This window comes from Rhipicephalus sanguineus, chromosome 3 (assembly GCF_013339695.2).
Source record: "Rhipicephalus sanguineus isolate Rsan-2018 chromosome 3, BIME_Rsan_1.4, whole genome shotgun sequence".
Lineage (NCBI taxonomy): Eukaryota > Metazoa > Arthropoda > Arachnida > Ixodida > Ixodidae > Rhipicephalus > Rhipicephalus sanguineus.
The window spans coordinates 131,792,728-131,804,845 of record NC_051178.1 but is presented as its reverse complement, the minus strand read 5'-3'; the positions used below and the strand labels follow the sequence as shown (position 1 = coordinate 131,804,845).

At 45.5% G+C, this 12,118-nt stretch overlaps 1 protein-coding gene across 1 annotated transcript in view; it reads left to right on the top strand.

Moving 5' to 3' along the window:
* LOC119385853 (luciferin 4-monooxygenase) overlaps positions 1-10,624 on the top strand; it is a 33,739-nt gene extending 23,115 nt beyond the window's left edge. Inside the window, exons 3-5 of the mRNA XM_037653225.1 lie at positions 9,703-9,854; positions 10,017-10,161; positions 10,383-10,624. Of these exons, the coding sequence (XP_037509153.1) occupies positions 9,703-9,854; positions 10,017-10,161; positions 10,383-10,624 (539 nt within the window). The remainder of the gene's footprint in view (positions 1-9,702; positions 9,855-10,016; positions 10,162-10,382) is intronic.
* Positions 10,625-12,118: the final 1,494 nt, after the last annotated feature.

The following is a 12,118-nucleotide window of genomic DNA, read 5'->3' as shown; positions in this document are numbered from 1 at the left end:
ATTCACATTGCATGGGTGTCTGAGTATTCAAGTTAGCATTTCATTAATGCGGCTTGTTCGTTAGCACCTCTGTAATCAATATACAGTAAAACCTCGGTGATACGATTCTCGCGGGATCACCAAAAATATTCGTATCATCCGAAATTCGTACCACCAGGAAGTATGGAAAATTAGCATGCAAAAAAAAAAGCTGGCGTGCATTTTCATTTATTGTTTTTTCAGGGCCGCCGCAAAGTCACGAATAGCTCTGAATGATTGCCAATGAAGTTTTCAGATGTCAATGATCATACCTGCACTCGAAAATATACGGCCCGTGCACGCGTGTGTAATTATTGAACCAGGTGTGTTGTGACCCACGACAGCTAGTAGCCCCTTCCAAATCTCAGTATGCTTTTTCGCATGACGCCGGACTACAGCGGCGAAAGTGACTCAAAGAGCGCTTTGACGCAATAGCTGAATACCAGAAAATTCAGAACCGCGGTGCTATGTTATTATTAGGAGCTGGCTCGCCAGGTTCTTAAGCTGGGGCAATGTCCCGCGCCGTAAGCGTAACGTTAGTTCCAGAGGCGACGATGATATAAACGCAGACAAAGCCACATATAGCATAGCCAACTGTAGCAAGCGCACGCTCGCGCGAAAGAGAAGTCTTATTCCTCTTGTCCTTCGAAGCGCCTTGATGATGACATTAACGCAGGCAAAACCACAATTCCTCGATTTCCTCGACCACACATTCGGCCACAGCTGCAAGGACTGCGACCGCTTGTGGTTCGACAACAACCTGACCACAATCGCTACTATAACAACGTGTGACGTCTTTATATGACAGTAGATGATTTGTACGGAGCATGCACGGTTTACCCGATTATCTCCGAGCCAGCTCCTCAATCATCATTCACTTCGTGGATATGACGTGATTTTTTTTTCTTATCGCGGTGGTGTTGGGGATGCTTTTCGAGAGATTTACGGCGGTGCCCGCACAAGTGCGTCCCCAACAGTCGTGTATGTCGACGTTGTAAGGCCTAGCTCCTTCGCCAAGACCGTCCTCGACTTCTTTCAGTCCTCGTCCACCTTTCATAGGATGTCTGATGCGCGAGGACATGACTTGAATCGACGTGGCAGACACGTGTAAACACAGTACAACGACAGCAGCACACGTCGACGCGTTAAAAAAAAATTCGGCAGATCCCACGCATTGTGGGAATCGATGTAATGCGAATCAGCCAGCAAAGAGCTGCACACATCGCCTTGTTTGTCTTTGAGCCAAATGAAATCATTCATGCCATGGCATCTAGTCCACCATATATCGCAAGCGCACGCTCGCGCGAAAGAGAAGTCTTCTTCCTCTTGTCCTTCGAAGCGCCTTGATGATGACATTAACGCAGGCAAAACCACAATTCCTCGATTTCCTCGACCACACATTCGGCCACAGCTGCAAGGACTGCGACCGCTTGTGGTTCGACAACAACCTGACCACAATCGCTACTATAACAACGTGTGACGTCTTTATATGACAGTAGATGATTTGTACGGAGCATGCACGGTTTACCCGATTATCTCCGAGCCAGCTCCTCAATCATCATTCACTTCGTGGATATGACGTGATTTTTTTTTCTTATCGCGGTGGTGTTGGGGATGCTTTTCGAGAGATTTACGGCGGTGCCCGCACAAGTGCGTCCCCAACAGTCGTGTATGTCGACGTTGTAAGGCCTAGCTCCTTCGCCAAGACCGTCCTCGACTTCTTTCAGTCCTAGTCCACCTTTCATAGGATGTCTGATGCGCGAGGACATGACTTGAATCGACGTGGTAGGCACGTGTAAACACAGTACAACGACAGCAGCACACGTCGACGCGTTAAAAAAAAATTCGGCAGATCCCACGCATTGTGGGAATCGATGTAATGCGAATCAGCCAGCAAAGAGCTGCACACATCGCCTTGTTTGTCTTTGAGCCAAATGAAATCATTCATGCCATGGCATCTAGTCCACCATATATCGCATGTTTGCCATGCACGCATGCATGCACAATCTAGTGTACACCATGCCAATGAAACGCATATTCTGGTATATAAATGCATGACCTGTCGCTTATGTTATCACGCATTCGAGGCGTGCCATACCAATTTTGGTATATATCACGTTAAGAAAACGGTCGGAAGCGCACCATGAAAGTGGCATGTAAATCATACCGTACATGACATGCATAACATGATTCGCATGTTAAGACCTCTCATTTATGTTCGTCATACAGTCACATCGCGCAATACCAATTTTGGTGTATATCAAAGGAGCGAAATGGCCGCGAGTGCACCATGAGCGTGGCATGTAAGTCATGACATACATGGCATGCATGTCATAGTTTTGATGTTACCACCTGTTATTCATGTTCTTCATACAGTCACATCGCGCAATAGCAATTTTGGTGCATATAAATCTAGCGAAACGGCCAGGAATGCATCATGAGCGCGGCATGTAAATCATGACATACATAACCTGCATGTCATGATTTCCATGTTACCACCTCTCATTTACGCTCGTCATGCAGTCGCGTCGCGCAATACCAATTTTGGTGTATGTCAAGCAAGCGAAACGGCACGAGTGCGTCATGAGCATGACATGTAAATCATGTCGTGCATGTCATGCATGTCATGATTTTCATGTTACCACGTCTCATTTACCTTCGTCATACAGTCGCTTCGCGCAATACTAATTTTGGTTACATCAAGCTAGAGAAGCGGCCGCGAATGCATCATGAGCGTGGCAATTAAATCATGACATACATGACATGCATGTCATGGTTTTCATCTTACCAACTGTTATTCATGTTCTTCATGCAGTCACATCGCGCAATACCAATTTTGGTGCATATCAATCTAGCGAAACGGCCGCTAACGCATCATGAGCGTGGCATGTAAATCAGGTCGTACATGAATTGCATGTCATGATTATCATGTTACCACGTCTCACTTACGTTCGTCATACAGTCGTGTCGCGTAACACCAATCTTGGTGTATATCACGCAAGCGAAACGGACGCGAATGCACCACGAGCGTGGCATGTAAATCATGACATACATGTCATGGATGTCATGGTTTTCACGCGACCACCTGTTATTCATGTTCTTCATAAGGTCACATCGTACAATACCAATTTTGGTGTATATCAATCTAGCGAAACGGCCGCGAGTGCGCCATGAGCGTGGCATGTAAATCATGTCATACATGACATGCAAATCATAATTTTCATGTTACCACGTGTCAGTTATGTTCGTCATACAGAAATATCTCGTCATACCAGTTTTCGTATGTATCCCTTCATTTAAACGGCCGCGAGCGCCCCGAGAACATGTCATGTAAATCATGCTGCACATGACATGCGCTTCATGATTTGCATGTTAGGACCTGTCATTATGTTCGTCATGAACTGTTGTCACGCCGTACCAATTTTGGTATATATGAAATTAACGGAACGGCCGCAAGAGCCCAAAGGCCGTGGAATGTAAATCATGCTGTTCATGACATGCGTGTCATGATTTTCATGATATGACCTGTCATTTATGTTCGTGATAAGGCCATGTTATGACACACCAATTTTGGTATACATCCGGTTAACGGAACGGCCAGGGAGCCCAAATGCCGTGGAATGTAAATCATGCTGTTCATGACATGCGTGTCATGATTTTCATGATATGACCTGTCATTTTTGTTCGTAATAAGGCCATGTTATGACGCACCAATTTTGGTATACATCCGGTTAACGAAACGGCCAGGAGAGCACAAAGTCGTAGGCGGCTAGATAGATAGATAGATAGATAGATACGCTCAAAGTCGCAGAAGTTCGCTAAGAAATGCTTCGCATTTAAAAAAAGCATGACGCCAACTGCATCTGTAATCTAAATGCGAAAGCCTACGGAGGCATATTAGTCCCTCGAAGATTCGCGCACACAATCTCGGAGGCTACGACGCGTCACTGAATGTTTATTCTGACCACTGTGTAAGAAAACTATTTTTCTTACACCGTGATTCTGACCGATTGGCGGCGCGGTGCGCATGGCCTCGCTTGCGTTCCCACGCCCGCACGTGCTTGGCGCGTCTTCCGTGACAGCGCGGAGAGCACCTCTTCGTACCTGCGCGATAGCGCACGTTCGTATCGAACATCGCGGGGTGAAAATCGGTTCGCAAAAAACGTACTCCCATTACATTGCTGGCCAATGGGCCTTGACCGCGACCAAAGAAAATTAGTATCACCCCGAAATTCGTAAGAGCCGTGATCGTATCACCGAGGTTTCACTGTATTTTGCTCCTCGCAGTGACAGTGAAGGTATTGCTCATAGTTCTCATAAATAAGAACATCTACACAACCACTGTAAAATTGGACAGGTGCTGTCGTATTTAAATACTCGAGTACTACGACTGAGGTAAAAGTAACAGCGCAAACAAAAAAAAATAAGCGCGTACTATGAACTGTAGACGGCCATCCTCTATAGCCAAATTCTTTCATGGTAAATGGATACGGATAACCAACATGAAAATGATTTGCTACAACTTAGTTTCCTTTGGCGTATATTTCGATTGCCTCTTCCATTCCGAACGTGACCCCTTTCGTTTCTTTTTTTTTTTTGTGTCTGTGTGTGTGTGTGACTTTACATATCCTTGGGCAGCACGTCTTTCTGGTAGGACATGACACGCCCGGCTTCACCAGCGTTTCTATACATCATCATAAGAGCGAAATACGTGGCGAAGACAAGGATTTCGCCGACGGTGGCTGCCAATTCGTGGAATGGACAACGGGTACAACAGGCACACCTAAGTGCGTTCAGAACCCGGAGAGTTATTTCTTGGGACAAATTAAGTGTCTCGCGTAAGTGCGCATACGACAGCTTCCTTCTTTTTCCTCTCCGAGTTTGCATGACTGTCGCTGTAGTCACAAGTAGCGAATTATTTGTCTTGGTGTGTTTTCTTGTGTATGACAAGCCATACAGAATATCTGAGTTTGACCGTGCGCATGTGGACTTATTTTACGCATACCTGACATCGTGATCGACTATTTGTGACTCATGTGCTGTTCGATTGTATTTGTGTCTACTTGTGTATTCGTGTTTAGTGAGGCATATAAGGCTTTCGCCTTAATAATCAAATTCAAGTACACTGCTGGTTTAACTTGTATAAGTCCGCACGTGCTACTATTATATCTATTGCTAAATATTTTGCACATCACCTGCTCACGACACAAGCATTACTGGCTTGTGCCGAAAGAAGGGAAATTCAGGGGAATTTAAGAACGAGGGAAGGGGAATATCGTAATTACTACAAATAATGTACCCTACACTTTCCTTGGTTTGGTTGTCTGTCGGTTCTCATTAAGGTTATGTCTAACAAAAAATGAGCCCTTAAATTCCCATTCTTTCGTTCATTCATAGCGAGGGTCTCGTTCTGGAAGACTTGCAGTCTTCAGATATAGTATGCGAGGGATTATCGGTCAGCTGCCAGCTCGTAAAAAGATCATGTGCTACGTGACGCCAGCAGGCAAAAAAAAAAAAACAGTGTGCCACACTCGCTTTCATGCCTACGAGTGGCGCTTACTAAGGCGCTCATGCAGGTTTAAATGCACATGTAGACCTCATAAAGTGGACGGGAGGCGACCGCTGCCCTAACTCAATTGGCAGAGCATCGGACGTGTTATCCGAAGGTTGCAGGTTCGGTCGTTGCCGGCTGCAAGTTGTCTTTTCGTCAGCTTTAATTTCTTCACATTTATATCATAATTACTATACTCGGGGACAACTTTCTGTGGCAATGAAGGGAAAGCTACAGAGCCACAATGCACGTATCCTACCGCTAATGAATGTAGTCCCACAATTGCGTGCGTATTTTCTGCGTGAGATATATAAAATACTCCTTCATTTTCTGCATGTAGCTTTTTGAGACGGAACGCAGCGCACACAAGCGAGATATTTGAATTTCTTTTACTTCGTACGTTGTCACTTTGCGTTTTTGCGTGCTTGAAAAAGTCGCGTCTTTTCCCGTACTTTAGACGCTAAGCAGCGTTTGCGTCAAAATGGAACGCTAGCCATCACTTTCCACGGCGTTACGAGACGCGCGCCAAACCGGACTACTTCGCGTAGCAGTACATGTGCAGACGCTCCGCCCCCGTAGCTTTCCCTTCATTGCCACAGAAAGTTGTCCCCGAGTATACAAATAACATCCCCTATACTTTTCTTGGCTTGATTAAGGTCAGGTCTTATAACGCGTTTTTACCACAGTGCTGTCCAACTAATCGCACCCGACGACGTATTTCTCGGCGACGCCAACATTTCCTCCTTCGTGGTGTTCCTGGTGTGGTTCGTGGCACTTCACGTGGGATCAACGATCGTAATCAGTAAGACGTGCCGGACCGTGCCTGAAGACGTGTTCGATGCCATAAAGAACTGTGAGGTATGGCAATAAATCGCCTAACAAAACTTGTACAGTTTCCTGCAATATGCGCTTGAACCTGCCACGTAAATTTAAATGCGCTACATTAAACTTGCAATCCAAAGCAAAATTATTCATCTCCTTCTGCGTTACGTCTAAACCGATAAAGCTAACAACAGAAGCTGACAGAGATGTTACGAGTAGAACTTTTGAGGCATGAGGCCTTGCTATGCACTGTACTTTGTCTGGTTTGTTAAGAACGCGCAATGCCCCCCTGCTAAGCGTGTGTCGCTATAGTTTCTGCCCTAAAATACGGAAATGAGACCCTGCGGTGCTTCTGCTTCTGCGTTGAACTTACCTTACCTGTGCAATGGGTATTACCTTTTAATGTCCATTCTTAATATGGGTTTCAAAGACTTATCAGTTTCGTATATCCTTGCCACACAATAAAAATGAAGTGGGTATTGCAGTACCAGAACGCTTAAGCATGGTGGCTATGCCATGCTCCTCAATGTGCTTAGGGCAATACTGGAAGAAAATAGTGGCGTACCAGTTGTTATGGCAGACAGAAACAAATATAGTTTATTTCCACGACTGTACCAATACGCAGTTACATACACTAAATAAGGCCCCCGGTGAAATACAAGTGATTTACTAATGACTACGCGGTGGCTGAAGATAAAGCGCTAGAGTTTCATCTTTATTTCTCGATTTCTTATGGGTAAATCACCGTAAGTTTTAACTTCCATAGCACTCTTGTAACCACGCGATTCTTGGCTGATCCCTCACAGTGGGCGCAAGCCACTGCTGACTAAGCGGACAACTACCACCACCGCAAGATGTGCTAGAAAAACATCGCAAAACGTTAAAAAAATCACAGCATATCCACGGGGTGAATGATGATGAGTGGGGCGAAGCTCCGGAGGGAATCATCGGTAAGCCGTGAAACTCTTCCGTGAAATTCGCCCGGTACATATAAGAGTGTGAAACACCGTGTATATATTAAACATCAAACTTTTATTGTACTGTTGGTTTACGTGGTCCCTTCATTATCACCGCTTTGTGATCGGTAAAATGTAGGGAAAGTGTCCGCTCCCGAGCGAAAGAGAAAGAGCGCCAAGAGCGAGCGCCTTGTCTGCCTCCATACGGCGGCTCCAAGCGAAAGAGAAAGCGCGCCAAGGGCGAGCACCTTGTCTGCCTCCATCCGGTGACTCCGAGCGAAAGAGAAAGCGCGCCAAGAGCGAGCGCCTTTTACGGTCGCAGGCATCCAATGACATGCGCCGTTCGCATTACACAAGCGCCATCTGTCATCTTTAAACAGCAACTCTAAGAAATACAATAAACGCCATCTAGTGAGCAATTCATTAAACTAGAGCTGGCTACATACATACTACTACTACTACTACAGAGGAGGGAACGACCCACACCCTAAGGAGCTTCGCCCCTAAAACAAATATCGGGGATTTCTTAAGTTCGCCAGTGCAAATGCGCCGGTGCCGCCGCTGAAGTATACATTTCAGATGCCGTAATGTCAGCGTGCAGCAAATGTTGAATGTGCCGTCCGCCTTTTGAGAAAGCTTCGCATGTCCAAATGAGATGTTCTAAATCTGCTCGGCACAGCGTCTGACAGTGCGTGCATCGCGTAGAAGTATTTTCACTCGAAGGTCGGTTAGCTTGCTGCCATTTGTCAAGTATGTGTGGTGTGCAGGGTTGCCGTTGGGTCGATTTCAAAAGTAGCCAGAACTCAAGCTAAAGGTAGCCAATGTAGTCACGTCATTTAAGCTTATCGCCATATTTGTAGCCAAATTGAACAGAAGCGGTTTTATGAGTTCACTTTTATCATTGAATAAAAAATAATATCATTTTGAATAAGGAAGACCATAGAAATAAGAGCACAGTTTTTCCCTTTTGATTAGTCTTCAAGCCACAAAGAAGTGGCAAATAAAATATTGAATTATAATAAATTCAGTGCGCCGTGCATATAAGTTATCCAAAATAAATAGAGTTTTTGCCAGATATATACCGCTAGCTGTGTAACGCAGTTATTGTACATAAGCATCACCTCTTCCTGTCCCCTTTATCACTCTTTTTCGCCCTTTCCTTTTCCCCCTGTGCAGAGTAGCAGACCACAGCGCACAAGCTCAGGCCGACCTCTCTGCCTTCTTCCAATAAATTAGCTCTCTCTCAAGAGTAATTATGGTACATTCCAGCCAACAAGTCAGCTCGAACATTAAACGTTGAATCAGATTTTGCTTGAAGCCGCAGATCGAATTTGATTAGAAGAGCTTAGATAATACCAGTCGAGCTTCAGATAGTCAAATCTGGTTAAGATTAACAGTACAGCTTCATTTTTTTGTGGATCTCTGTTTTTCTCAAGTTCACATGAGAACACGCACTGCGCATCATAATAGAAACTTGCGCGTAGCATCAGCATAGATGGCGGGCTGCGTGAGCCGTATGCTATTTACACGTTTGCCAACATGCATGTAGGTAACTTCGCCACTTCATATTTTCAGGAACGCCGTGCGTTGCGTTGGGGTGCCTCGATGCCCATCAGCCTGCTGGTGATGGGGGGACGCGTGCGCGCATTGGCTGATACGACAGAAGAGCTTGGAAATAGTGTGTGTCATCTGCAAATAGTACGAAAAACGGCTACTTAATGCGCCAAAACAGACGTTAAAAGTAGCCACAAAGTAACCATGGCCCCGACCTGAAATTTTCGTCGCTAGGCGGCGTCGTAAAGTAGCCATTTTGGCGCAATGTAGCCATCATTGGCAACCCTGATGGTGTGTATGCCGCCATGAAAGCTCTACGGAAATTAACAGTCTGACCATGAAGCACAGAAAGCTCTCGCAATATACGGTAGTCGAAGTGGCCTGTGGTGTAGGAGAGCTCGACTGACTCGTGCGAATGCATGACGTGAAGTTGCTCATCACCTTGTAATATCCTTACCCCTTTCCCACCTCATCCCCAACAGCGGCCAAGAGTCATCCTTTTCTTTCAATGAAGGTCACATTCATTCATTCATTCATTCATTCATTCATTCATTCATTCATTCATTCATTCATTCATTCATTCATTCATTCATTCATTTCAGATGAGCCTGTTTTATGACAAACTGTGTTTCGCTATAAAGGTCAAGGTATTTCGACATTTATTCCAGGCAGTGGCTATGCTTGGGTTTCCATTAAGACTGAAGAGATTACTAAATGCCATGAAAGAGACCGAAGCCTGGGCAACCATACTGAAAAAGAGCTTGAAGAAAGTGTTTGTCATTGGTGCTTCCACGCCTCCAGCACTGGCCGAAGAATTCGCAAACACCTTCCGATTGAGCGAATTTCGCAGCTGCTACGGCATGACCGAAGCCGGGGGATTTTTGGCAGTTCCACCTAGCCGAGATGCGTCGTGCACGAACCAGGGATTCCCCATTCCGGCAGTCAGAATGAAGGTAACGTATTCGTTGCCCAGCGTTAGTGTTTTCACATTGCATGTTCTATGCGAGTGAGCTGGAGTAAATTTCTTCAACTCACTCTATCGCTTCGCACTTCCTGTGCTCACAGGCGTTGAGCCGTACTTGTGTTTCACCATCTTGCGCTTTGTGACATACCAGGTAATCGACACAGTCAGTGGCGTAGTACTCGGGCCCATGCGACACGGAGAAGTTCTCTTCCATACGCCGTACGCTGCGACTAAGTACTACGGAGATGCTGAGACTTCGGAAAACATTGTCGACAAAGACGGCTGGATTCACACAGGTAAGAAGCTTTGGTAAAGTATGAAAGTGATTCGCGAAAGAACTCAAATGCAGTGATGAATACTCCAGCCGTTCTTGTATGCTCTTACTCTGCACATTCCATCACCTCACACTCTATCAGGTGTCCTTCGTTATTGAGGCCGTAAAATAAAGTGTTCATCATGTGGGTAGTATTAGGGACCTCGCAGGGCAGTATGTTTTAATGACAAACAATTGTTGCAGGCGATCTCGGTTACTATGACAAAGATGGTAGGCTGTTCCTGTGCGGTCGACTGAAGACATTGCTTATGTGCGAGGCGAGGAAATTCTCTGCGTCCGAGATTGAACACTGCCTCATGGAACACGAGGCGGTGGAAGAAGTGTCCGTACTTGGAATACCGTCTCCAGAACTCCAGGACATTCCGGCTGCTGTAGTCGTCACAAAAAAGGCTACACCTCAGATCGGAAGCTCGCCGGCGACTTGAAGCGTTACGTGGCTGGTACGACTGAGTCGAAATGATTGTCCTTACTTGCCCACATATATATATATATATATATATATATATATATATATATATATATATATATATATATATATATATATATATATATATATATAGGGTGTTTCAAGAAATGTGTCCAGTATTTTTTAAAAATCACAGAAAGGAGGTATCTGCGTGCTACCTGCGGCGTTACCTTTACTGTGGGAGATGGCATTTTGAGATGCGTACAAGCATTAATTACGGCAGCAATTATAGAAATTAAGAAAAATAACTTTTTAACCAGTGGAACTAAGTGGTCAAGTCAAATGGGCGAATGGAAGCCCTTCCTGAGAATAGCCCATAGTCGCTTTGAAATTTCTGAAAGGCGGCCACTGGTAATCACCGCGGAGCGATGAAATCTGGCTCATTTTCTGGCGATACCGAAACCTACGCACCAAAAAGCGCGTCTGCCATTCACTGCGGAAACGCCCTCCGTGACGACACTGTTTCCCTCGCACAGGGAGAGGGAAGGAGGATAAGCGAGCGCCGTTATCATCCGTTGATCTAGATACTTCGTTTCGTCGCAACGCTTATCCTCCTTCATCCCCCCCCCCCCCTCCCCGTGTTAGCCTGGCAAACCTGGCCGGCAATTTCTCCGCCTGAGCGACTCTTTCCGTGCAGTATATTTCACCACACATCATCTAAACCTGTCTCTCGCAGAAAATGTAAAAGAATAGCAGCCACTTCCTCTGTCCGATTAGCTTAAGCAATTTCTCCTCAATGTCTCGATTCACTTTGTTTGCGGACTTCAGAGTCACGGTGCCTAATTAAACGTACGAAAGGTCATCAGAACTTGACTTTTTCATTTCCTCACTCAGAGAGAATGGCCAGTTTCAAGCACCTGCACGGCGGAATCTACTTTGCGGACGCTCTACCGAGAAATACCAGGGGGAAAGTTCGGAGTGCAGCACTTCGAGAGCTGCTTCAAACCCTGCACAGAATGGACACCAACGAAGCATGTGTGCATGATTGCACATACTAAAATCCACGTGGGATAGATACGCTGTACAGGAGGTTCCGGCTCCTATAGCCAGACATTATTGGCCTCTTCACGCATATTGTGTTGATGAGTGACTTGGGGTTTTTTCATGAAATAAAATATTAATGCATCATAATGCATGTAAGCGATCTGCATTACGTTTTAAATCTTGGTAAACTTCATTCAATCACTTCTACCAAGCTTTTTGCCCCATCTGAACCGTTACCGATTCCAGTTCACTTACCATCCATGTTTGAAACGTGTACTTATACTGCCAGCCGGTCATTAGGCATTTCGAAAGTTTCGCTTAAAAACATCAGCAGTCTTCAGGGATACTTGCGGGTCTGGTCTCTGTTGACTGAGTCCAGAGCAGGTTCTTGCAGCGGACGTTTCCGTCGTCTAAATAAACAACCTCGTTACGATGCACACGACATTGTCGTCGTCTTCGTCTTTACAGT